Raw genomic sequence first — 27,231 nt, forward strand, 5'->3', positions numbered from 1 at the left:
ACCTTCATCTCACCACAGCGATGAGAACAAATGCGTCACTTGAGGAACAAAAACCCAACAATCTAATGGTTGTATTAATGCTGAAACCTGTCGCCAACTTACACTGAAAAGCACAAACACGACACAAACGGGTGTTTTTACTCGTTACAAACCAGGATTATTCAAACATGTAAACCACAATCAATTTGAACGAACTTATTACAGCAAAAGTCATTGTTTGACCACATCATCAGCATTTTGAGCATTAAACAAAAACACAACAAATAACTTGTGTATCTTTAGTACGTTGATGGAATCATATCGTTTTTGGAGTAATTTGTGAGTTGTTTGACTCATTTTGTTTTTCATTGGTGTATTTTTCTTTGTGTTTTTAGAGTAATTTTGTGTATTTCTGTTGTCTTTTTATATATTTTTATTGTGTGTTTTTGAACTCATTTTTGTTGCCCTTTAAATCACTTAGTGTGTTTTTTAAATCATTTTGTGTGTTGTAATTTTGGAGTCATACAGGTTTTTTGAGTCATGTGGGAGTTTTTGGAGTCATTTTTGTTTTACTTTGTGTGTTTTGGAGTCATTTTTGTGTATTTTATTGTCCTTTTAAACCCATTTTGTGTATTTGAGTTTTTTCATGTATTTTTGTTATTTTCTGTGTTTTTGAGTCTCATTTCTGTTGCTTTTTTTTGATAATTTTTGTGTTTCTGGAGTCATTTGTATGTTATATTTTTGTCCTTTCCATCATTTGGTGTGTTTTTGGAATCATTTTAATACACATATTTTGGAGTTTGCACAAAATTAGACCGAGGGACACCAGTTGCCCAGGTCTGCCTTACACTAAAACTTGATTAAAGATGTACAGACTTACTGACTAAGCTAAAATGCATTGTCTGAGACCAACAAAAACTAGTTTTCTCTTTTGTTCATGCAAGTAACAATATCATATTTTGTCACTTCTATGTTTGTAGCACCAACTAAACACTAAATAAAGATGATAAATAAATACCGTGATAAGTCTTTCCATTATGGAAAATACAATGATATTTGTTGGTGGTTACAGAGAGAAAAGGTTCGACACACAATGGAAGCAGAAAGACTGAGGGAGACAGGAGGAGAGAAGAAACCAGGGAAACAGTCCCTTATCTCAGCAAACAGCAGCATGCCCAGCCTTGGCAACACACACACACACACAGAGGCATGTGGGCCAAGACTGGCATACTAAATCCCAGTGGCATATGTTGGCACGATGGCTTCCCGTATGCTCTCGCGCGCGCGCACGCACGCACGCACACACACACACGCCTGTCACAGTAGCCACTGAGCTGGGGAGGGACAAAGGGGAGGGCTGAAGATATCAACATGGAGTGCACGTGTTCCACATTATAAATGCATCACATCTGGGTGATGGGGGATGCTGGGAGTGTAAAGTGCAGTGCAGTGAGAGGGCAGATAGACAGATGGTACCAAAAGTGTCATGTGACAGACTAAAAAGATGATGGAGGCCGTGACGGAGCCGTCGGAGCGTGATGAAGGGAGGGAAGGAAGGCGTCAAGGTGAACGCCACCGTCCAACCTTCACATCAGCACCCATCGCTGGCTCCGCAACGATCGATGAGCTCGTCAAAAAAAAATAAACCTCACAAAAACAAACAAAAAAAAAAACTTCTAAGTGGGTCAAATTGTGATAAAAGGTTTTTCCCTCCCCTGATGAAATAAAGTGAGCAATGTGTTTGTTAGAATAGGGAAGAGAAGCTTCCAAAGAGGTCACTGGAACAGCCTGAAATACTCTTTAGTAATAATTCATCAGAGGCTCAGAGAAATATCTGCCTCTCAGCTCCCTTTATCACATTCCAACACATTATAACACTTTCCCAAACGGATACTGGAAAATTAACACACGACTCCAAAGAAAACTGATCGTTACACTTATTAGTGAAGATGCAGGAGGCGTCCTTTTTCTTCCATCTGCGTTAACTCCTCCTACACCGTTTGTCCCGTTTTGACCAAAAAGCGATCAAAAATTCAGAGCGTTCCTGAGATTTATATTATGGCTTTTTATAACTTGTTAATTTTAAACTTTTTGACTTTCCCATTAATTTCTGTTGGAAATTTCAGCTTTTTCAACATTTAACCCCTTCATCCCCAACCATTCTAATGCTAGACTAATGTTAATGCTACGCTAATGTCATTGCTAGGCTAAAGCTAACACTAGGTTAATCCCATTGCTAGGCCAGTGCTAATGCTAGGCCAGTGCTAACGCTAGGCCAGTGCTAACGCTAGGCCAGTGCTAACGCTAGGCCAGTGCTAACGCGAGGCCAGTGCTAACGCGAGGTTAGTGCCACTATTTAGTTTTTTAGTGCGCTATTTTTCTCTAATTATTATTGATTTAAAGTTCAGCCCCTACTTAACATATACATTTATTTACCATCAGAGTGAATACATGTTAACATTCTTTAAAGATAATTTATGAATTTGGAGGTTTAAAAACCAGACGGGAATATGAACATATAGAAATTTTTTTATTTAATTTTTCTGACTTCCTATGAATCCTAATAACCCTCTTAAATCATTTCTGCATTTTATTAATCGGTGGCATCACAAATTAAAACTCAGAATTTCTTTTTTGTTTTATAAAAACAGAAAATTCTGACGCTAAAATAAGATTGAGAATTAAATAAATATTTCAAACATCGCACAATATTAGATAATGTTACCCAGTTGAGCATTAATAGCTTTTTTAGCTGTAATTTGCCTTTATTTTAATACTGTGTCTTCATTGACTCATTTCAACCCCGTTTATTCATAAAAATCCAACGTATTACTATTTAAATGAAATCATTCCTCCTTTATAGAGTTTTTATTTGTTTTTTTTCAGAGATATTAGTTACACCATGAGGGGGATTAAATCATAGATGTCCCAGAAACGGACAGAATGTGTGTGAGGAGAAGCTAGGGTACGTACCTGGAGTCGCCTCCTTCCAAGATGCGCTCCGCCTGGTCACCGATAACTTCTTGTCTCAGATAATACAACATTCTCACTCTCAGTAAAACCCTAAAAAACAAAGCACGAGGTCAGAAAAGTTAGACAAACGTTCAATTCACTTAATTATTTAAGCAAGTTAATAAACAGGGTTCCCACACTTTTTTTCACAGTGATTTTTTTCAAAACATTTTCCAAAATATTTTACCAAATTTCAATGACTTAGTTCTGAACCGCTAAGATCTATTCAAGAGGATAAGAATGCAAAAATGAACATGCTTTTCCAGTGTACTAGTGTAACAGAGGTCTGACAGTGGGCCACGTTAGTAGCAAAAATGTGGCACAGAAAATGCAAGTTGTGTCCATCACTAAGGCATCATATTTTATATATATATATATATATATATATATATATATATATATATATATATATATATATATATATATATATATATATATATATAAAATCATACAATGACACAATAGCCTTTGACACTCATCTTGTAATGTTTTTTTAAATAATTTATCAGCTATTGAATGTAACAAACAACCATGTTTTTTTTGAAAACACGAATTTTGAAAAAACTTTCATGAGGAGGACTTTCAGACATTTTGATATTTAAATGTGTCGTAAAAGCGCTATGGAAACACGCTTTACGCAAATACACGTCACAGAATGTCACGTGACCAACATGGTCACATGACCACTTCTCTCCAAGAAAACATGGTGCGGCACGTGCGGACTGAAGAGAAGACCGTGACATTTCCTAGTATTATACTTAAAAATAATTACTGCCAAATCAGACGTGAAACAACGAAGGAATGCAGAGTGTTATAAGGAGGTTTTGAGCATCCGTCTTCTTGCAGCGAAGTCTCATGGGGTGAGATTTCACAGGAGTTACGAGGCTCCTCCCCCAAAACAACCTTTAATGGAGACACGTTCCAAGCACAATTATACTTATTTTGCGATAAACTGTAAAGGAAACTCAGCTGTACTACACAAGGTGTTAAGGTTAAGGGACTTGCTTAACATCCCACAGTAATAGCGAAGGTTAGATTTTAAACGTTAAAATAAAATAGGCTATATTTCAAAAACAGTTAAATTATTCTAAGACTTGAAAAATTGCTTTTTCAAATTCCAAAACTTTTCCATGAATTCCATGACCGTGGGGACCCTGATACATGTAAAAACATATTTCCTCCTAGGTGCCATCTTGGTGAACATTGTTAAAGCCTCTGGAGACGATAGACAGTGCAGATTGAAAGTTTGTTGTATTCAAAGTGTTTTTCCTTCATTCTTACTGTGATTTTTTTTTGTGTTTCTCAGCCAAACAAGGAGGACAGTGATTGGCTTGACTTCATTTTTGTTCTAGTTTGTTCCCGGTATTCCCCGTTATATCGCCTCACTCCGTCAGACATTCAATTACAAAACAGTTTCGGACCAAAATAAACGTTATTGTTTTATTTCAAACAAAGGAAAGTCACTTTAGCAGAGTTTTTTGGGGGCAAACACGAGAAAATCACGGTAAGACTCACATTCCTCATCCCAGAATGCAATGCACCAAACTCTTCTGACAATGTTAATAAGTGAGCTGCATCTTCAACCTTTTACCCCTTTTTTTCCCCAGAGCAATGATCTATGATTTATTGATCTATGAGGCCTAAACTAACCTAAAACCACCTTCTTATGCGTGTGTCATAAAACACTTTTTCCTCATATCAAAAAAAATTATTTTTGTCAACGAATAAAAACTAAACTATAATTTTGTTACATGGGATGAAATCTAATCAGAACTCGTGATCATTTGCAATGATTACATCAAATCTGTCTGTGTGTATTTACAAACATTATTACCATCCAGTTGATCAATGGTAATTTCATCTTTAAAACATGCATAAATTATGCTCTATATATTATATTTAAATCTTAATGTCTATCAGTTGACTAAAACTAGACAATACCTGACATATTCTAGACTAAATCAAAATTTGGTGTCAAAGTTAAGACTGACGACGCGTATAAAAGCAGTTTTAAAACAATTTCATGAGAAAAATAACAGTTTACAAACAATAAATGACATAAGTGCTAAGCAATTTAATTACAATTAAATCTGCAAGCAGCGTCGAACGGGCCCCCACAACCACACGCATGTCGGAACTTGGTACACGTTGGTGTGTTACATGTCGGGCTGTGGTAGAAAAGTTCAAGTGTTGAGACGTAGCTGATCATGTTCAAGGATTATATCATAAACTTTCCTGCAATGTTCTGGGCAAATATAATGTCTATGATTTCCTTTTACCAATAGGTGGTGCTATGACAATGAATGACGGTTGGGTTAAACCATAACTCATTTTTTTGGCATACAAATGAAAGCTACTATAATTAATTAGCATCTATTTAGCTCTACAAACTCTTCATAACTTCCATAAGCGTAGCACATCATCCTAGTGAACAGGCTGCTAAGAGGAATATTTATATCTATAAACATTCAACTTTATTATCAAGATTGTTTTATAACACAACCAAATAAACATGTATGTTTAAAATAAAAATATGAATGTGTGAAGTACGTTAACAGTGCAGTGTTGGATGCAAGACGTATATCTGTCTGTCTGTGATGATGTCATCACTGTAGAGAGTGATTATGTCAGAATTTTCATAGTGATGATGTCATCAGTTCCCCTTGGGAGCAAATACAATGTTCAAGGGGGCGCTATTGAGTCATTTTGCCATTCATATGTCTAATTCCCCCAAAATCTCACATTTTTCACCACTCCTAATATGAGTTCAAATTTTCAGGAATTTTTGAATGTGTTTAGGTCCTAAAATGCAATCACTTATTTGTAAGAATAATAATAAAAATGAGATGCATTACAATAGGACCTACGCACCGTTGTGCTCGAGCCCTAATTCATTTCATTTGTCTGCACATGTAGAGGAATTTTTTTTGCCTCGTCATATAATGTTACCTGTTTTATCACAACAATAAGTCCATGAAAACACTGGAAATGTGTTGAGAAGTCACTTTGGCAGTTTTCTTCTGATAATTCATAGTAAGAATGAAATTCCTCATCCACACAATGCAATGCACAAAACTCTCCTGACAATGTAAATAAACGAGCTGCATCTCCAACCTTTTACATTTCTTTGATTTATTGATCTAAGAGGCATAAAATGGTCTTTATTTGATCAAAAAAACATTGTCGCGAGCAGCTTTAAGTTCTTCAATCCCGATCCTTCCGTAGTGCGTGTGTGTGCGTGCGTGTGTATGTATGTGTGAGTGTGTGTGTGTTCCTGTTCTCACTGAGGGTGTGATGATATAAAGCAAACGACGGGTGCTATTTGTCAGAGGTCTGTGAAATGACTCCTGGATCTTTGATCTCACGTTACTCAGAGTGAAACTGAGCCATGGTTTCTTTGCTGCTAAATTAAAGTCGTTACACAAAGTTAGTGCTTTGTGCAGCTGCTGCTGCTGACAGAACATTGGCCATCTTCACTCTTCACTGTTTGTAACAGCTGGATTGGAGCTTTTATAAAAAAACGAATGGTGTCGAGTCAAAGATTTGTTTCTCTGACATCGAACTCGACACTATCGGAGACGCCGGCTTCACTCTAAACATTCATCACCAGATTTGTCAGCGGGGTTTAACACCAGTGAAGGCGTTTGGAGCAGAAGACAGCAAAAGAGTAGCGGGGGGTGGGAGCAGAGTAGAGGAGGAGTGGGATGAGCAGGAAAATAGAGAGCAGAAAGTTTGAAGAGGGAGGGACGAGGAGGACGGGGGGGGGGCAGTCATTTGCAACTCATTGTGTGTGCGCGTGCATCAATGGCATCCTGTGTGTGTGTGGTGTGTGTGTGTGTGTGTGTGTGTGTGTGTTTGTTGGCAGGCTGTGTGTGCTCATCCATCAATGTGCCAGGCCTGATTAGCCACACAACGCTGTGCTCAAGCCTAGCAGATGGCAGCACATAATCACCCCCAAGTGTGTGTATGTGTGTGTTAGTGTGTGTGCGCGCGCGCAAGAGTGTATGTGTGCATGTCTTTCACCCATTTCCAACAGGTCTGCCTGCCTAGCACCTGGCCTGGCACACACCCAGACACACAAACTTGCTGCTTTAAGAAAAAGAGAAACTATAGTGTAGTGTACCGTGTGTGTGTATATATATATAATTATATATAATATATATATATATATATATATAAGGTGTGGGACTTTAACGCGTTAATTACAATTAATCAATTTAACGCATTTCATCACAGTTTGCTTCATAACAGCACTGAATTGTTTGTCATTGCTTGTTTTTTTCTGGTACGGTTTTAATACTTGGAGTTCCAAAGATTTAAATTTAGGCCAAATGACCATTTATATTTAAAATTTTACTTGAATTGAAAAAGCACTTTATGTTGAATTGTTTTTTTTTTTCTTTCTTTTTTACCATTTAAAGCCAACACTGTTGTAAAAAGCACATAATGTAACTAAAATGGCAGTTTTACTTGGATTGTTTAATTTTGGCCAGGGATAATTTTAATTTTTTTCCCCACAGTTGTGACATTAAAAATTGTTTGAGTTTACTGCATTTCTGTCTGTGTTTATTATTTGATTAATTCATCCACTGAAATCCATTTAGATTGAGAAGTGTTGCTTTTTATGGCAAATATTGATCTGCACCTAACTCGTGATTAATTTCAATAAATTAATTACAAAGCCCCAAATTAATTAGATTATTTTTTTAATCAAGTCCCATCCCTTATATATGTATGTATGTATATCTGCCTGAAAACAGGGCACAGAGAAGTCCTTAAACACTTCATTGTGTGTGTATCCATGTCCTTGTTTTGAAGGTATTGTTCCAGGAATGCTAACGTGCTATCCATACATAACTTCCCAAAATAATGTAAACATATCCATAAAATTGATGAATAAATGAGCTGATAGCTTATCTCTGAATCAATTATTTGTTTTGTGTGAGTATCGCAGCACTAGCACTTAAACATTTTAATGCAGCATGAGAAAAGTGCAGCTATTTAAACCACGTGTCAAACTCATGGCTTGGGGGACAAATCCGGGTCTTTAGAGCATCCATCTTGGCCCGCAGGCAGAAGTAAAAATGAGAGAGAAAAAAATGAATCATTGTGTGAATGAAACTGAACAATATTTGCATGATAGCAATGATTTTTAATGTTGAATTTTTTTTACATTACATTACATTTTTCTTAAATTATGACATGCTTTCCTTAATTAAATAGAAATTGGTCACAGAATCTAGGGAAATTAAAGTCAAGATCCTGTTGGAATTGATATCTGTCACTTATTGCTTGGATATTGTCGGTTTCTTACATATTTTATATCTAATGTATACGTAGAAGTCCAAACTATGTCACAATAATATTGGAATTGCTCGTTTTCCCATAAAATTTGTGGCCCACATAAGATCAAACTGCTCTGTATTTGGCCCCTGAACTAAAACGAGTTTGACACCCTGATATAAGTGGAAATGAGATGGCCTGAAGCTAAAGTATTCCCATCACGTTTGAATTCCTATCAATGGAGGCTCAATATTTCAAGCTATTGATTCAATTTGAGTAATTGTAATCATGCCCAAACATTTGTGAATGCCGCTTTATAAATTATTATTATTATTTATACAAGAGAAAGCTTGATGGAAATGTTGTAGAGCACTGTGTGTTGAAGGTTTTACTTAAGGCCCTATAAAACCCATTTGAATTTTTTTCCAAATTTCGTGTTTTCCACATACATTTGTTAAAATAACTTTTTTTAATAAGTTTTTTCAGAAAACATTACTGTGAGGAAACAAAATAAATCCACATTCTGTTCATTTCCACATTCACAATGGTGGATTCCATTTTTATTGGTCGAATCCGTGATAGCATCCGAGATTCAGTTAACGTGGAAATGATTAGGCCCTACTTACTTGTTGCAGTGATGCTTCAGGTGTCTCTTGTAGCTGTCCTCCTGCAGTAGGTGATCTGGATTGCAGCTGGCCAGCCAATCAGCTCGTGGCGTTTGTGGAGGAAGGGTCGCAGGCTTTCCCTTCTTCCCTTTCCTGCCCCGAGGGACGGGGGTGGACAGTCCTGAGGAGAGAGAAAGGACAGGGACCATAAAACAGGGTTCTTTTCCCACATTATGCCTTATCTTTTCCCTGAGTGACGTACCAGAGTGGTTGGTCAGGGTCTTGGTGGTCCCGTCTGCAGTCGGCGTGATCAGGTCCCAGATGAAGCTCTTGATGTTTTCATCTCCTCTGTAGTGCAGCAGGCAGTAAGCCAGCAGAGCTCTGCAGATGGTTTCCACGTCGGCTTCTTTCAGCGGTCGCTTGAAACGACCGTGAGCCAGGATGTCGCTCCACCGACCCCAGCTGTAGACGGGACGCACAGAATGTACACCTCAGTTAGTCAACGTAAAAACCACCTGGCATAAGTTTAACGACAACATTCAGAAATTATGATCATCTGAATACCTGAAAATAATAGGACAGAAGAGTGTGAAAACAGCTGCACATGAGACAAAACCTAGTGCTGCATAATGCTGACATGAGCAACACCACTAATTTTATGATGCCCCCAAAGTAAAAGCACAAAAGACCAGAAAATTATTAAATTACGAAAAAATAGCACTAACAAAAATAACACAAAATTCGACAGACAAAAGCACAAAATTAGAGAAATTTACAAAACAACAAATACACACAACAACAAACATGCAAAAAATAACTATAACTACAAAAATGACAACCACAAATACACAAAATGATCTTAAAAAACACAAAACAACAAACAAAAAACCACCACTTGAATGACAACAATTATGCACAAAAAATAACTTAAACACAAAATGACAACAAACATACACAAATGACCTCAAAAACACACAAAACAACTTGAAAACTAAACAAAACAACATACACAAAAAATACAACATACCAGTACACAAAGATATCTCCAAAAAAAAAAAAAAAAAAAAAAAAAAAATCCAGGAACAACAATAATGATGCACAAAACAACAAAAAGACATTAAAAAAAACACAAAATGAAAAAAACTGAACAAACAAATAACAGACAAAATACAACACACATACCGCTACACAAAGATATTCCTAAAAACCAACAAAAACAATGAATGACAAAAATTATGCACAAAACAAAAGACAAAACAACAACAAACATGCCCCAATCCAAACTAAACCGAAAACCACCCAAATGGCAACAAAATACAACAAAACTGACAACAAAAATACACAAAACAACTTCAAAAAACACAATAAACGACAGGAAAAAATATACAAAAAAACCAACCAAATACCATTACACAAAGATATCTCCAAAAAAAACCACAACAAAATAAGTGAATGACAACAAAAATACACAAAACAACAAGAAAACTGAACAAAACCACAAGACACAAAACAACAAATGCACGTGCAGATATTGTTCTCAGCCTTCGAAAGGGGAGGGGCCAATGGTTTAGCTCAACCCTTCTGCAAACTGAGGTTCATCTGGCACTGGAATGAGAGTTGGAAGACCACGATAGAGGAAGTCCAGTCACTTAGCAGTGCAGCAATGCATACCATTTCAATCTATTTAGTTTTGGAGATTCTTTATGCAATTCATTTGAAATCCTCCTAAAATATTATTGTATATTAAAATGTCAGAATTAAAATATCTTTAGCCTTTGTTTCCTTTATATCAGAGATTGGGCATCTGTTATCACAGCGGGGGGCGTAAACATGTGATTGTATCTGAGCCAGGGGCCAAATTATTAACATTCATTAGAATAATGACCAATCTGAGCTTTAATACAGAAAACTAAAAAGGGTTTTCTGCATCTCGTTTTGTGTATTATTGTTGCCATTTTGTTATTTAGTTGTTGGCTTGAGTTTTTTTTCTGGTGGTTGTGTGTGTTTTGGGAAGTCATTTAAGTCAATTTTTTGTATTTTTACCATCATTTTGTGTATTTTTGTGGTCATTTTCTGTTTTTTGGTGTTTGGATATATTCGATGTTGAAGGACTTTACTTTTGTGAAGCGAAGCAAGTTAATTTCTCAGGTCTTGAATGCAAAGTAGGGATTGTAACGATTCACTCAACTCCGATACGATTCAATTCACGATACGATTCTCTCACGATTTATTTTACAAAATGGGACTGTAGTCAAATGATGGATGAAAAATATTCCTGTATTTTTTTGGGAAGAAGAAAACGAGAAAATACTGTTCTATTTTCCATTTATTTTTAATTTTCAAAAGAATCCCTTGGTAAACTATTCAAAACAATGCAATTTAACTCAAAATAAATCTCGAATGAAATAAATAAAGGAATAATACAAATGAAGAAGAAGCCGATTCATTTCAATTCTGGTTTAAACTACATAATAGTTCTTTTTCTTTTTAAAATTGCAACTGAAAATGTGTTTTGTGCCTTAACAATTGGACTTTTAAAATAAACCCGTGATTGCACTGATTACGTTAGATATTTGTTTTGACCAGCAGAGGGCGCTGGTAACCAGTGGTCGGTTGGCATGCAGCTAATCTAGCAGTGAAAGAAGAGATGCTATGATAGCAAACAGAGCTAATACAAAAACGTGACTTTTACAGATATTCACGTAATATTACAGATATTCTTTCGGTGCTAAAGGGGTAATGAATCATTTATTAACATGGTTAAGAGTAGATGGCGGCCAGAAAGAAAGTAGTAGCAGATTCCGCCCGCCACATACACTGCTGGACAAGAGAAGGGATAAATATATAGCGCCCCCTGCTGTTTAAAAAAGTACTGCGATTCAATTTTCAAAGTATCGATGTCAATCGTGATACCTATGAATCGATTTTTTAACTGCCTTACGATTAATCGTTACATCTCTAATGCAAAGTTGACTTACTTTACTAAACCTAAACCCACCTTCTTAGATCTGTCATAAAGTAGTGTTTTCTCCAAAAGAAATCACATTAAAAGGGTTTAATCACTTTATAATCGCCAGTGTTTATTTTGTCAACTAAAAGTTTTCCATAGTTTTAATAACGAGACGAGGACTTATTTTAATTTTTAAATCACAATTACGTACGTATACCTATTTGCACTTTCGTTGACTAATAAAAAAGAAACTATATCGTAATTTCGTCACAGGGGACGATCACACAGTATGGTCTTACGCATTTATCACATCAAATCTGTCTTGTGTGTATTTACAAACTTTAATACCATCCAATATCAGGTTGATAAATGGTAATTGACTGTTTAGAAAAATGCATAAACTGTCTCATATTTTAGTCGACCATACCTGTAACAGATTTAGTCGTCTAAAATCTTAATGTCATTTAGTGACTAAAATTGAAATAGTGCTGATGACAACATTTTGACTTAAAAAAAAAAAAAAAAAAAAACAATTAATGAAAAAAAAAAAAAAAAATAGTTTACGAACTTTAAATGACATCTGAAATTGAGTGATAAGCGATTTAATTACAATTAATTTCATTTGTCTGCATACATAGAGGAATATTTTATCTTAATTCCAGCAAGTTTTGTTTGACATCTTCTTAAGAGTTCCATTTATTCAGATAACTTTTTCAGGAAATTTACTTTGGTATTTGACAGTCGAAGCATGTCAGGAGATCAGTTCTTCCTCAGGGGCATCTGCTGATTGCTTTGATGCTTCCTTGACTTCCACGTAGTAATTTCAGCAATAATATATGAACAAAAAGAACTTGCTGGAATTATTAAATGGAAGTTAACATCAAAGCGATCATGTCAGGAGATCAAAGTATATTTCCTGAAAAACTGTTGTTTCAAAGATCCAATAGTGTTGAATTCCTTGGTGGTTTTAACACACTTTACTACCGTAACGTGGTTCACTTCTGTATAATTGGGAAACATCCCAAACAGTGGCAAATAAACAACTATTAAATAGAGCTGTGTTTAGCTGCTTTTGGCAAACAGCAACGGTGTGTTTGTGTGTGTGTTGTAGAGCAGCATCTTATCACAGATAAGTTATTATACAGCGAGGCCCTGTCCATTTTCATGGCTGACTGGCGTGATTTGTGTGTTATATGAGCGAACAGTGGTACTAGTGAGATGTCAGCGTTGTTATTGTTACAGTCTAGTCCCGTGGCCTGAGGCTTGTAGGACACAAAAACACACTGTCTGGACTGGGCTGCTCCCCTCCACTCAGCTCAGCGTTGTCTTTTCCCATCATCATCTCTCATCTCTCTCTATCTCTCTCTTTCTGACCTCGCTCGCATTTTTATCCTTTCTAGAGAAATGACTGAAAAGGTTCAGAGCTAGATCGGCTCACACGGTTGAGTGAACATCGTCACAGCGGAAGAATTTTGAGCCGTGTGTGAGACAGTCTGAGGAAGCCAGGCCAACCCTTCAGCCTTTAGGGTCACTTGGTGGGGAGGGCACTAGTTAGGGTGCCAGTAACGGTTAAATCAACAGACTGGTGAAAATGTCTGATATAATGCGAGTCCATTTGAAGTCTGTAACTGGACAATATGATGTTGGCTTGTCGACGTACTTATGAAAGATCAGGGTCACAATAACAACCTGTCTGACTGATTTAGCTAAATAAAGACTGTCCGCATTTGATTATTTAAGACACCGTCTGACATTTTGGCTCACAAAAAATATTTGTCTCAAGTTTTCCTTGCTTAATCCAAGTTAAAACAGTAATCTAAACCAGGACTGTGGAATAACCAACATCAATAGATTTTTTTTCTGTCCCTGAAAGCAGTTCATTTACAAACATCTACTATTGATTCACCTCAGAGTGCAGCCAAACCCATTATACCAGACAGGCATCTGTTATCCCAGTGGGGGCCAAAAAAGTGTGTCTAATCTGAGGGGTCACAATATCAACTTTCATGTTAATAATTAAAATAATGACCAATCTGAGCATGAGTACAAAAAGAAACTAAGGATCTGTGTTTTTTTCTTTCATTTTTGTTTTTCGTGTTCTTTTTTTCCTGTAATGTATGTTTTATTGTAGTTTTGGGTGTTATTGGAATCATTTTGCCAATTTTTGGGGTGATTTTATCCCTTTTTATAGTGATTTTGTCGTATTTTTGTTGTTTGTCTATCCTTTTTGAGTAATTTTGTGTGTTTTTGAGGTCACTTCGCTTGTTTAGGGGGTTACTTAGCCACTTTTTATTGTGATTTTATCAAATAATTGGTGCTTTGTATCCTTTTGGATTTGTACATTTTTTGTGATTTTGTCTTTGTTTTGTATCCTTTTTGAGTCATTGTGTGTTTATGAGTACAGAGGTCAGACAGAGGTCACAAAGTGCTTTACAAATCAGCTCATTCACATTCATACACCAATGGGACTGAGCAGCCGTGCAAGGCGCTAATCAACCACTGGGAGCAACTTGGGGTTGAGTGTCTTGCCCAAGGACACTTCCAACACAGACCGGCATCAAACCTCTCGATCAGAGGACGACCCCTCTACCACCGCCATGGTCACAAAAATGAGGTCACTTCGCTAGCTTTTGGGGTCATTTTGTTACTTTGCATTGTGATTTTGTTGGATTTTTGTCGTTTTACATCTTTTTTTAGTCAATTTGTGTGTTTTTGACGTCACTTCGCTTGTTTTGGGGTTACATTTCTAATTTTTCAGTAATTAAAAAAAAAACAATTATTTTGTCAGGCATGGCATAGTTGAAAATGAAAGAACAACTCTAATTTGCCATGTATTGTCATTATGCTATATTTTGACAATTACTTTTTTGGGTATAACATATCAGGTAAAAATTACCTGGCGTTAGTGATAGTGGTACTTATTTTAGAGATCGTGTTCTAGGAATAACCAATGGGTTACGTACATTTTAACCTTAAAATAACAACATTCAAAAATTGAATAAAACTAGTGCAGTGCCTGTAGGAAGTATGTCTTGCTGTAGAAAAGTGGGAGGTTTAATATTTAGCACTGTAATATTAATATAGGCTAGCATACATCTTCAGCATGCAGAGAGAGAGAGAGAGAGAGAGGTGTGTGTACAGTATGTGTGTGTAGCTAGTCGACTAAATAAACGGAGCATAATATTTACCATGACTACCTGTCAACATTGAACTGTTCTAACTTATCCTGAGTTACCATGACTACCTCCTGTCAACATTGAGCTGTTAGGCAAAGCTGCATTTAAGACAATTTTATGAAGTAATTCATTAACAGAATCATTGCAGTCCAAACAAATCCAATGTTGCACACCCTTGAGCAGCCATGCTGACAGTCTCAGGGCAATCTGAGCTTGATTCGCAGAGATATTTGAGGAACACAGGGATTCCTTGCTTTATAGATAGATAACTAAAAAATGTCTATAAAACTAAATAAATGTTACTTTTTTTCCTGATATCATACTGGGAAACCTTTACTGCCAGTCTTTAATTGAACAGGAAACCAAAAATGTCACTGACCCATAAACCAGCAGGTTCTTCTCCACCCTGAAACACTCTGATCGAGGGTATCCGTGGGCTTTATCCTGTGGTCGTCGTGGTTTGGTCAACGGTTTGCTCGGCTCGTCGTCGTCGCTCTCCAGCTCTGAGAACTCCATCATCGTCCTCTTTGACGCTGCTATAGTGTCTGGTCTGCTTCCTCACCCTTGGCGTGTCGATAACCAGCGTATTCTGGTGAGATTAGACAGTTCAAGACGTTTTAATTGCAGACTTTTAACATTTCTTGGGTCACAATACGTTTGTACTCTGGTCCACGCCAATAAAGACGCTTATTTGCAAAGATCTTGAATATAAATGACCCGACTGGTGACAAGTGAATCTGATTAATTGGATATTTAGCCTCATGTTTTATCCCTCACACAGAGAGAGAATTGCTGCCGAGCTCAAATGTAAACTGGCATTAATTATGTTGTCTAATGAATTACATTTTTGTTCAATTAATTTGATTCTTTCATCCGCGCCCCTCCTGCAATTGCCATTAATATGCACAAACAGGGGCAGTAGTTAGTTCCACAATTATCACAGAGTGCTGCAGTCATTTCCATTTTAACATCACACAATAAGAAATCCCAGGGGGAAATGGGCCCGTACTCGCGCTGGAAAGGATGGATTAAGTGTTTCAGCGGTGGGGCCTTAAGAAGAGAGAAGAAGAAGAAGAAGAAGACTTCAGGAAAAGGGGAAAAACACAAAAACAACACTATAAAAAGGCAGTGTGAGGGAGAATATTTAAAGATTCTGCTGAGCTTTGTGCTCCATGTGTGCGCAGGAATGTGACGAAAGCCGTGTTTGTGTGTGTGTGTGTGTGTGTGTGCCAGCCTAAGTGATATCTCTGTACCCTCCAGGCATCTGTGCTCTGTTAAGTGGAGCTAAGCAGCTTACGCTCTCGCTCGCTCAAACACACACACTCACACACGAGACGAGAGCAGGGAAACATGGGTAATTAAGAAAGAGAGGATTCCCAACTGTCAATATTAATCTCCCTCCCTCTCCCTCTCTCTCCTGGTTGTTGAGTCTCTCGTTTGTCTCACATTCTTCCTCTTAGTTTGTGGTGATTGAGCCGATTAATCACCACCAGTAGCCTGAGCTCAACCACTGGATCACACCAGTGTGTGAAGGAGATGCTTAGCACATACTCACAGGCTACACACTGGATGAATGTTGGAATGACCCAGAGTTGGGGTTAATTACAATTACAAATGCAATTATCCATATTCAATCTCAACTTAATTATAATTATGGTGACCAGCATTTTTTTCTTCCCCAATTACAATTAAAATTACAAATATTATTTTCCCCCTAAAAGTTACTGAAGTTCGTAAGTAAACGATAAAGCACAATTACGGAGCCTTTCATAAATAATTCCATAAAATGTGGCCTTCCTCTTCTGTTGGCATCTCTTATGGCCTAGGTTCCCAAAGTGGGGTACGGGGGTACATGAAAAGGAATTAAACAAGTTCAAATTTACTACGGACGAGCCCGTCAAATGACTCGGTTCCACCAAGCATTGGATGAGCAACATCGATGTTAGATTTTGGTATCGGTGGAGCAGCGATACAGAGCCGATACCGGACCTCCGAGCGTCTCGTCATATTCATTCATAGAGTTTTCATACCAAACTGCTTTCTGATCTAACGAGAACTAACGGAGGAGTCATCATATGAAAAATGGGGCCCCCAGGGTCCCCCTGTGACATGTACAGGGTAATGGGCCCCATTTATATATTGGTATGTGCCAATGATTCGGTACCATCAATACCACCTAAAAATTACATTAACTTAACATTAGTCTGGTATTAGCATGAACCTAACAAAAGCATTAATTTAGCATTAGCAATAAACTAGCATTAACATAACATTAACTAACCTTACCATTAGCTTAGCATGAATTAGCATTATCATTAACCTAGCTTTAACATTTATCAAATGTTAGCATTAGCCTAACATTAACTTTAACCTAGCATTAACATTAACCTAACATTGGCCCAACAATTACATTAATCTAACATTAGTTTAGCATTATCATTAACCAAACAATAGCATTAACATTAACCTAGTATTAACATAGCATTAGCATAACATTGACATAGCATAAACTAACATTAGCTTAGCATTAAATACATATAGCATTATCATTAACCTAACTTCAGCATTAATCTAATGTTAGCATTAGCCTAACAATAGCATTAACCTCCCATTAACATTAACACTAGCTTAATTCTAGCATCAGCTAATAATAATAATAGATAACAGCCTTATTCTAGCATTAGCAATGAATTAGCATTAACTTAAAATTAGTTTAACAATTAAATTACCTTAGCATTAACCTAGCAATAGTATTAATCTAGCATTAGCAATAACCGAGCAATGGCTAATGCTAGCTAATGCTAAGCTAATGCAGTGCAACGCGGGCCAGCACCTGCATCCTCACTTGCATTTTCTTCAGGAAAACGTGCAGAAACCACAGAATGCCTCCTGCATCCTCACATTTATCTGATTTATGATCACTTCATAATTGTAAATATTTATCAATTACACGATCACAATTATAATTGACCCAACCCTGCTTTATGTACAGCGTATCGTGTGTGGACGTACCCGTCCGTTAATGGCCTCCATGTCCAGTTCTGCTTTCTTGGCCCATTTCTGCCAGAAATCAGGATCCTCTAGAGAGATGTCGGTGCGATTTCCAGTCGCCACAAAACTAGCCTGAAGGAAACGCACGGATGTTTAAACGTACGCTGCACACCACATACCGTAGGTCTGATGAGATCGTGGGAGGAGATCGTCACCTTAGCGAAAGTGGAACCCTTTCCCTCCGACTCGATGGTGATGGTGTGTGTTCGTCTCTGGAGGATCTGATCTATGTCTTCCTCACAGAACTTGGAGCCTTCGTCCTCCTCGTCCATTAAAGCCGTAGGCGCCTTTTCTCAGCAAGTCCTCGATTTCTTTCTTGGACAGCTGCTGGACCTGGTCCACACACACACACACACGTATGAAAACTCAGTCATATCTGAAATGAGCAATAATAAATATAATTGTGATTTCTATGATCTTACCCCACTGTTGGCGTTTTCTCTCCCACTCATGCTCTGCAGCACAGCCTTATCCAGGCCTAACTTCAGGCTGGCCTTATCGAACATCTCCCTCTCGTAGCTGTTTCTGGTGATCAGACGGTAGATCTTGACGGCCTTAGACTGACCAATACGATGACACCTCGCCTGAGCCTGAACAACAAAACATACACACATTGGTAAATATGTATACATCGATATTCTTATACAGGGCTCCTACAGCTTTCAGTCAAATTTAACTCTAGACTTTTTATTGCCATTTGAAAATAAATTTAAGACCAACTTCACAGTCAACACAATTGGGGGAAATCAAAATGCCGCATCAATCACATTGGGTAAGGGTCAATTTTTTACAGTGACTAGTACAGACGTGCAACTGGCGGCCCACAAAGTAAACACACAAAAATAGACAAAATGATAGTAATATACACAAAATAAAAAAAAAAGACTAAAATCACTCAAAACACGCAACATGACTACAAAAATAGCCAGACATCTACGAAACAACAAAAATACAAAAAATAAAAAGCAGTTTATCTGGATACTATTTGGACCGTAACAAAGCAAAACAAACATGAGCAGCTTTTTATGAGCTAAAACATCCACAGACTGAATGAAAACATGATCAGGACCAGAAAACTGCTGAAATAAATCCTAAACAGTCCTATTGTGTGAGGAGACCTGGTCCAGGACCTGGGGAGGGAAACCAGGTGTAGTGGACTTCAGTTCTAGCTTTAATTTCCCCGTCACACAAACAGAACAAGTTAAAAAAAGAAAGAAAAAAAAAAAAAACCATAATACCTGCAGGTCGTTCTGCGGGTTCCAGTCAGAGTCAAAGATGATGCAGGTATCTGCTGCTGTCAAGTTGATTCCAAGTCCTCCAGCCCTCGTGCACAGCAGAAAGACAAATCGGTCCGAGTCGGGTCTGGAGAAGCGGTCGATGGCCGCCTGCCGCAGGTTCCCACGGACTCTGCCGTCAATGCGCTCGTAAGGATATCTGAACACAGAATTAGTGATTTAAAAACAGACTTTCAGCATGAAAATATGTGAGCATGTTAGAAAGAACCTAATCAAATGCAGATCCTTTCTTTGCTCTGTTGTGTTTGTTAAATCTTTCTGTGTCAGCTTGGTCTGCTGCTCAGTTCAGCATTTCACTGCATATACAAGCATCTGAGCTGGCAAAAAAACAACATGGATTTAACAAGCTTATCGGATCCTGTTTTCTTCTTCTCCTCGCATACAAACCAAAAACCTTTAAGAATTCAGTTCAACCATGGTACGCAGAACAGCAGAGGGTCAAAGGATGACATTTCAGGATATTACTTGAGCTCTACACCTGAATTGTGTTTTCATTTCAAAGATAAAAACACCAGTGGTCATATCTACATCATATTTAATGTCTTTAACACACATGGTCAGTGAATCCATATTAGGTTATCAGCCATATCTTAAAAAGGCTTTATTTGAGGAGTTACCCCAACACAACTGTATTATTTTAAATTATGATACATGAGAAGTAAAAAAATTATTGTGGTCACCGGAATTAGTGGCAGGGGTGTTCGAGCAGCGAGCGCATATTGACGATATTCTCTGAGGAAGATTTTAGCGATTCATCGAAAACGCATATTTACTTCAAAACATTTGTTTATGTCATATTTGGTACCAAAATGCCGACAATGATGAGACATCTTCAACAAATTAATTTGGGTCGCCACTAAATCTATTTTGGAAGACAAAAATACAGTCAAAAATATTTTGACTTTAGGAATTAATTTTGCATAACAATTGTCCATAACAATTTCAATTTGTATAGCGCAAATTACAAAGTCATCTCAATGCCCTTATCAAAATATAAAACTCATAATAAGTTAATAACATCATCAAAAGACAGTAGAGTATTATTTAAGGTCTTAAAATCATCTCAGTCCTTTCTCCAGGCTCAAAAAATAAGCCTTTTGGCAAGAAGAAACAATTATGGAGTAAATATAGTCCTTTAACTAACATTACCCGCTTATTTTCCGCCAAAATCGGAAAAAAACAACGTATTTCTTGCAGCTCTGTAGTATGAAAAACATGAAAAAGACAAGCTGCTACACTATGTAAAATTTTTTGATGACAAATAGCTGTGTTTCCATTACCTTTGCAAATCTAAATAAAAACTGGTAATGGCAACACCCACATTTCGAAAAAACCATAAAATATCGCAAAAACGTTTTTACGCTTTTATGAGGAGGTTTTTAAGTTGTTTTCATACCACTATTGCGACACATTTCAATATCAAACACTTTTTCCCCAAATACACGTCACAGGATGTGACGTACCTGGTCACATGACCACCTCTGAGTAAACATGACGTGGTACGTATAGACAAAAGACACACAGACATTTCTTAGCGTTATACAGACCCTTTCCAAAAAATTAGAATATAATCTATAATATATGAAAGTTTAACTTTTTGAATAGAATTAAGGAAATTAAACAACTTTTCCATGATATTCTAATTTTTTGGAAAAGGTTTGTACATAGTTAAAAAGTATTAGTACTACATTAGGTGTGAATAACAAAGGAATACAGAGCGTTTTAAGGAGGTTTGGAGCGTCCATCTTCCTATGGCCGAAGTCTTGCCCACGTTCAATGGAAACATGTTCAAAGCGCAATAATACTTTGTCGACATTTGCTTTTATTTTGTGATAATCTGTAATAGAAACAGTCAATGACTGAATCGAGGAAAAGGCAGTGGCGAATAAATTAAATGTTACGGTATCAAAGAAAACACTAAAAGACTGACTCAAGACCAAAGAACCAAACCTCAAATAATGGAGGATAATTATGGATGATAGTCTTGAGATGGAAAGACTTACTTTTGCAATTAAAGTTGGTAAACTGTGTTTAAAGGTGATTATTGCACCGGCGCCCCTTTGTTACCTCAACTAGATAATTGAAAACATTTTCTCGTTTAAAACCACTGCATTTAAAACTCACTAAAAACACCTTAGAAAAGCATCTTAGTGCGTTCCTCACCGTTTCTGGATGAGGTAGTCCTCCAGGATGTCCAGACATCGGACCATCTGACTAAACACCAGGACTCTGTGTCCTCCAGCCTTCAGTTTGGGCAGCAGCTTGTCGATGAGCACCAGTTTACCAGCTGCCTGCACCATAGCTTGGAGGGCATGTCTGGCATGTCTGTTCCACCACTGTGGGAGTCTCTGACTCCTCAATGATCTTCTCCTCCGCTCCTACGAGAGATGAAAGATCAAGTGTTAAGTAACCAAACACTGGGAAAGAAAAACATGCTTTAGAATGCGAGTAAAGAAGCGTATGAGCACCTGTGGATGAGGTAGGGGTGGTTGCAGCATTTCCTCAGCTCCATCATCGTGTTGAGGAGGTTGGGACAACCGCCGCCTCCACCTCCAGCTCCTCCTGCTCCTCCTTGGACAGGAAGGAGAAGTTCTTCTCCAGAATGGCCCGGTAGTATTTTCTTCTGGATGTTGGTCAACTCCACCTGATGTAAATAAAATAGAAGCCTGGATTAAAGTGACTGATGAATCATTGGTGTTCCTCATTCTGTGTCTTATTTAAATTACTGTATAGAGCAGAGGTAGGCAACTGTTATCAGGGAAGAAAAAAAATTATTTGTTTGATCAGAGGGTCACATGATCAACATTCATATCAGCATTTAAAATAATTAGTGATCTGAGCATTAATACAGGAAAGAACAAAGAGTTTTTAATATAATATTTTGTGTTTTTCTGTCATTCTGTGTGTGTTTATTGTTGTCTTGCTCATTGTGAAGCATTTTGTGCATTTTTCCTGTAAAATATATGTTATTTGGAGTCATTTTGTGTATTTGTGTTGCCATTTTGCATTTTTTTAAGCATTGTGTATTTCCGTTTTGCTTGTTTGTTAGTACTGTGGATTTGCGGAGTCATTTTTCGTTCCTTGTCTTTTTGTGTATTTTTGTATATTACTATTGTTGTTTTGTTCATTTTTGTCATAGTTGTGTGTGTTTTTGGAGTATTTTCTGTGTTTTTTCATCTTGTCTTTTACTGTATTTTCCTGTAATGTTTGTATTCTTTGTATTTTTTTAATGTATTCTTGCTCTTGTTTTGTGTATTTTTCTGTCATTATTTACATTAACTTTGGGGGCCAAACTTCAGAATTTTTTTTTTACTTGGTGGAGCATAAAACAGCACAAGTGTTACATAATCCAGTAATTACCCATTATCAAATAATATCCAGTAAATTTTAACTTTGGCAGTGTTTATACAACAATGAAAAGCTTCTGTATATTACCATCTGTGGCATTACAAACTGTGAAAGACAGCATAACTACTGAAAATAATTCCAAGCATAAGTCTTAAAAAGAATCATAAATTAAATGATTCTTCAGAGGTATATTGATAAATAATTAGCACAAGGTGCTCGCTTGTTATTTGGAGTAAGAAAAGTAGCAGGAAATAATATTATTTATAAAAGAGGTATGGTTAATGTAAAAAGAATTATTACTAGGTTTTCTGTGCTAGTATTATGTTGCATTGATTGTTTATTCACATTAAGAATTTAACGTTAAGTTAGGAATTCTAAAAAAAAAGTTTATACTTTTTCCTTCTCCTTTTCGTTCACGTAAACTAAGACCTGTGAGAATTTGAAGACGCAAGATACTGTTTTGTTGTCAATTCTTGAACTAAATGAATAAAAAAAACCAAAAGATATGTACCTCAATAATAGTTTCCTGTTTGGTGGGGGCGCCAGGTTCTTCTCTACATCCTCCTTCAGTCGTCGCAGCATCATTGGTTTCAGAATGGCCTGCAGTTTCTGACCTAATGCAGAAAAGACAAATGGAGAAAAAATGTTAAAAACTAAAAAACTAAACAGAATAATAGTTGCCTTTCAATTCCAATCATCCCAACAAATGTGTGTTTTTTTAATGGTTTTTATTTATGGAACAAATTGCCTAAGGACCTGAAAGACAACTTCACACAAATTTTAAAAAAAATCCTGATAGAATTTTTTTTTAACCAATCTTAATGTACCGTATATATCATGTAATTTTTTATATATTTGTTGGTGTAATGAAAATGTCTTAGTATAACTATGGTACATTTACATTTTTATGTGATGATATATGAAACTATGTACACTTTTCTTTCATTAATTATAGTATTTTTGAAACCGACATGGAAAGAGGGTGATTTGAATCTCAAAGTAAGAAATGTTTATTCTTTTGCTTTTCCAGGTTATTTTTTTTTTTTTAATTTCTCTGAGTTTTGTTTTAAGAAAGGCAAATTAGTAAAGACCACAGGCATCTATTTCTTTATTGTTTTATCTGTCAAATTATGTTGTATACCCCCTTTCTGGGCAATTGTTAAAACAAAAATACATTAAAATGAAGAATTTAAAAAAAGAAAGAAAAGGTGTCTTGATGTACGTTTTTTATGTAATGTTTCTGTATATTTGTAATTGTCTTTAAGTTTTTTCGGTTCTTACATTTACGAGAATTTTTAATGGACCCAAGGAGGATTAGCATTCATTAGCTAATTGGGATCCAATGAATAAATAATAATAAATGTAATATTACCTGTTCTTCAGTCTTCAAATCTCCAAATTCAGTCATGAACGTGAGCTCAGAGGGGAAGCGCTCAGGCTCCAGGAAGTTGAGTAAACTGAAGAGCTCCTCCACCGTGTTCTGGAGAGGAGTTCCTGTCAACAGGACTTTGTGCTCCTGGAGGAAAAACACAGACAATAAGACTTTGAGTTATAAAAATAAAATCAGGATGCCACCACTGACACTTTACTTCCCTAAATAAATAAACATTTAGAACCACTTTATTTCACGTACCATGTCCATCATTTTTAGTCCTTCCAGTAGTTTACAGTTTCTGTTTTTGAGTCGGTGGGCTTCGTCGATGACCACGCAGCGCCACGGAATGCTGCGGAGCTCTGGACAGTCGGCCAGAATCATCTCAAAGGTTGTGATGATGGCGTTGAAACGATAAGCTCCCTTCATGATCTTACCCTGTGAGAGAAATCAGAGGCAAAGGAATGATAAGGGTCATAATCAACATTGTTTTTTTATTTTCTTCATCATAAAGTGTGTCAAATTTGAGGCCCCGGGGGCCAAATCCGGCCGTAAAGGGCATCCAGTTCGGCCCACAGGAAAAAGTAAAAATGACAAAAACCACGGGTCATTGTCTACTAAGTAACTCAGCTGTAGATATCCTCCAAATACACAGATTCAATGAAACTCAACATATTCACCAGGGGGCACAGTTTTTCATACGATTATTCTACAAAATGTCCTCAAAATAAAAAGAAATTGGTCACAAAATCAAGAAAATGTGAAGATCCTACAGAAACTGATATTTGTAACTTACATATTTATATGTTTCCCTGTTCATAATGTGCTGCCCTTCTGACCACAAACTGTATTTGGCCCCTGAACTACATGAGTTTGACACTTCTGCATCATAACCAAGTGGGCGTGCATGTAAGAAGTGTTCACTGTGGCTAAAATAAATCTAAAATACAGAACAATGAAGGACCAGAACTTTGCAATGATTCTGAAAACCTTACAACTTGTGTTTTTTTTTTCTTGGGGGGGGGGGGGGGGGGGGGGGGGGGGGGGGGGGGGGGGGGGGGTGGGGGGGGGGGGGGGGGGGGGGGGGGGGGGGGGGGGGGGGGGGGGGGGGGGGGGGGGGGGGGGGGGGGGGGGGGGGGGGGGGGGGGGGGGGGGGGTGTTTGCTTATTTCAGAGGTTCCCAACCTTTTTTCTTGTGGTGTCCCTGTTTTTTTTTTCTTTTCTCTATAACAAATTTTTTGATCATGTTTGTGTCACAAATACAGAGTAGCCAGTATCAGTGCACAAAGTACAATAAGCACCTGCTCAGATATTTGTATACTGCATTTTATTTGAACTAGATTTATATTTGAGAAAGTGAAAGTATAGAATACAGTGTTTTAATATATTGTGTGGTGTTTAATTTGAAAAATAAATAAATAAATAAATACAAATTAAGCTCAGAGCTTTTCTGCTTCTTCCGGCACTGTATATCTATTTTTGTGTTTTTTTTTAAATTTTTATTATTATTTTTAGTTTTTTTTAATTAATTTAAATTCAATCAAACAATAAAATTTTTTTTACTAGACAATATAGGCGACCCAATTTTGTCTCCAGGCAACCCCACATGGGGTCAAGATCTGAAGGTTGAAAAACTCTGGCTTATTTGCTGGTTTTTCCCTTTTCTTATCATAACAATATATTACCAGGCAAGGCAAGGCAAAGGCAAATTTATTTATATAGCGCATTTCATACTCAAGGCAACTCAATGTGCTTTACATGATAAAACATTCAATTGTTTAAAATCAATAAGAACATTTAAATCAATAAGAACAATTAAAATCATAAGTAAAATCAATTAAAATCATCAGTAAAAATCATCATTACATCAACAACATGACAAAAAATCTCTCTCTCAATCATATGCAGTAGAGAAAAAAAGTGCCTTTAACTTTGATTTAAAAATGTTCACATTGGATGCTGACTTCAGCTCCGCTGGCAGTTTGTTCCACTTCTTTGCAGCATAACAACTAAAAGCAGCATCACCATGTTACTGTGAACTCTGGGCTCCACTATCTGATCTGTGTCCATAGATCTGAGAGACCTGCTGGGTTCATACCTGACTACATGTCCTGATGTATTCTGGACCAAACCCATTCACAGATTTATACACCAGCAGCAGAACTTTAAAGTCTATTCTGAGGCTGACTGGGAGCCAGTGTAAAGACTTTAAAACTGGAGTAATGTGCTCTGACCTCTTTGTTCTGGTTAAGCCCCGAGCTGCAGCGTTCTGAACCAGCTGTAGCTGTTTGATGCTCTTTTGGGGGATTCCTGTCAGAAGACCATTACAATAGTCCAGTCTGCTGGAGATAAAAAGCATGGACCAGTTTCTCCTGATCTTTCTGAGCCATTAAACCTCTCACTCTGGAGATGTTCTTTAGGGTGGTAGAAGGCTGTTTTTGTGATAGATTTGATCTGACTGCTGAATGTAAGATCTGAGTCAATCAGAACACCAAGGTTTTTGACTTGTTCTTTAGCTTTTAAAGATCGAGACTCAAGATAATTGCTGACAGCTGTCCTCTTTTCCTTGTTACCAAAGACAATCACCTCCGTCTTGTCATGGTTTAGTTGAAGGAAGTTTTCACTCATCCAGCAGTTTACTTTTTCTAAACAGTCACACAACACCTCAATGGGACCATGGTCATCTGGGTTCAGTGATAGATATAGTTGTGTGTCATCTGCGTAGCTCTGATAATCAACCTTACAGTTCTGTAAAATTTGTCCTAAAGGAAGCATGTAAAGGTTAAACAGAAGGGGTCCAAGAACAGATCCCTGAGGAACCCCACAGGACATTGGTAATCTGTCAGATTCAAAGTTTCCAATGCTTACAAAATAGCTTCGCTCCTCCAAGTATGACTTAAACCATTGCATTACTTTTCCATTTAGTCCAACCCATGTTTGCAATCTGTGCAACAAAATTGTATGATCTACAGTGTCAAATGCAGCACTTAGATCCAACAGAATGAGAACAGATACTTTTCCTGAATTAGTGTTCAACCTTATGTCATTGATCACTTTGATAAGAGCAGTTTCAGTGCTGTGATGAGAACGAAAACCTGACTGAAATTTATCAAATATTTTGTTGAATGTTAAGAATTGACTCAGTTGGTTGAAGACCACCT

At 37.1% G+C, this 27,231-nt stretch overlaps 1 protein-coding gene and 1 non-coding gene across 2 annotated transcripts in view; both read right to left on the reverse strand.

Moving 5' to 3' along the window:
* The window catches only part of chd7 (chromodomain helicase DNA binding protein 7), a 119,026-nt gene that overhangs the window by 22,743 nt on the left and 69,052 nt on the right, over positions 1 to 27,231 (reverse strand). The window contains 20 exon segments of the mRNA XM_028472066.1: positions 2,953 to 3,042; positions 8,901 to 9,060; positions 9,142 to 9,341; positions 15,385 to 15,525; positions 15,527 to 15,594; positions 18,018 to 18,128; positions 18,212 to 18,332; positions 18,334 to 18,389; positions 18,479 to 18,646; positions 19,295 to 19,490; positions 21,515 to 21,662; positions 21,665 to 21,703; positions 21,706 to 21,726; positions 21,818 to 21,925; positions 21,928 to 21,970; positions 21,972 to 21,995; positions 23,211 to 23,231; positions 23,234 to 23,312; positions 24,070 to 24,215; positions 24,333 to 24,509. Of these exon segments, the coding sequence (XP_028327867.1) occupies positions 2,953 to 3,042; positions 8,901 to 9,060; positions 9,142 to 9,341; positions 15,385 to 15,525; positions 15,527 to 15,594; positions 18,018 to 18,128; positions 18,212 to 18,332; positions 18,334 to 18,389; positions 18,479 to 18,646; positions 19,295 to 19,490; positions 21,515 to 21,662; positions 21,665 to 21,703; positions 21,706 to 21,726; positions 21,818 to 21,925; positions 21,928 to 21,970; positions 21,972 to 21,995; positions 23,211 to 23,231; positions 23,234 to 23,312; positions 24,070 to 24,215; positions 24,333 to 24,509 (2,117 nt within the window).
* On the reverse strand, positions 10,409 to 10,540 carry LOC114479889 (small nucleolar RNA SNORA35). The gene has a single exon (XR_003676035.1). It is a non-coding gene; the product is annotated as a small nucleolar RNA SNORA35 (small nucleolar RNA).

This window comes from Gouania willdenowi, chromosome 17 (genome assembly GCF_900634775.1).
Source record: "Gouania willdenowi chromosome 17, fGouWil2.1, whole genome shotgun sequence".
Classification (NCBI taxonomy): domain Eukaryota; kingdom Metazoa; phylum Chordata; class Actinopteri; order Blenniiformes; family Gobiesocidae; genus Gouania; species Gouania willdenowi.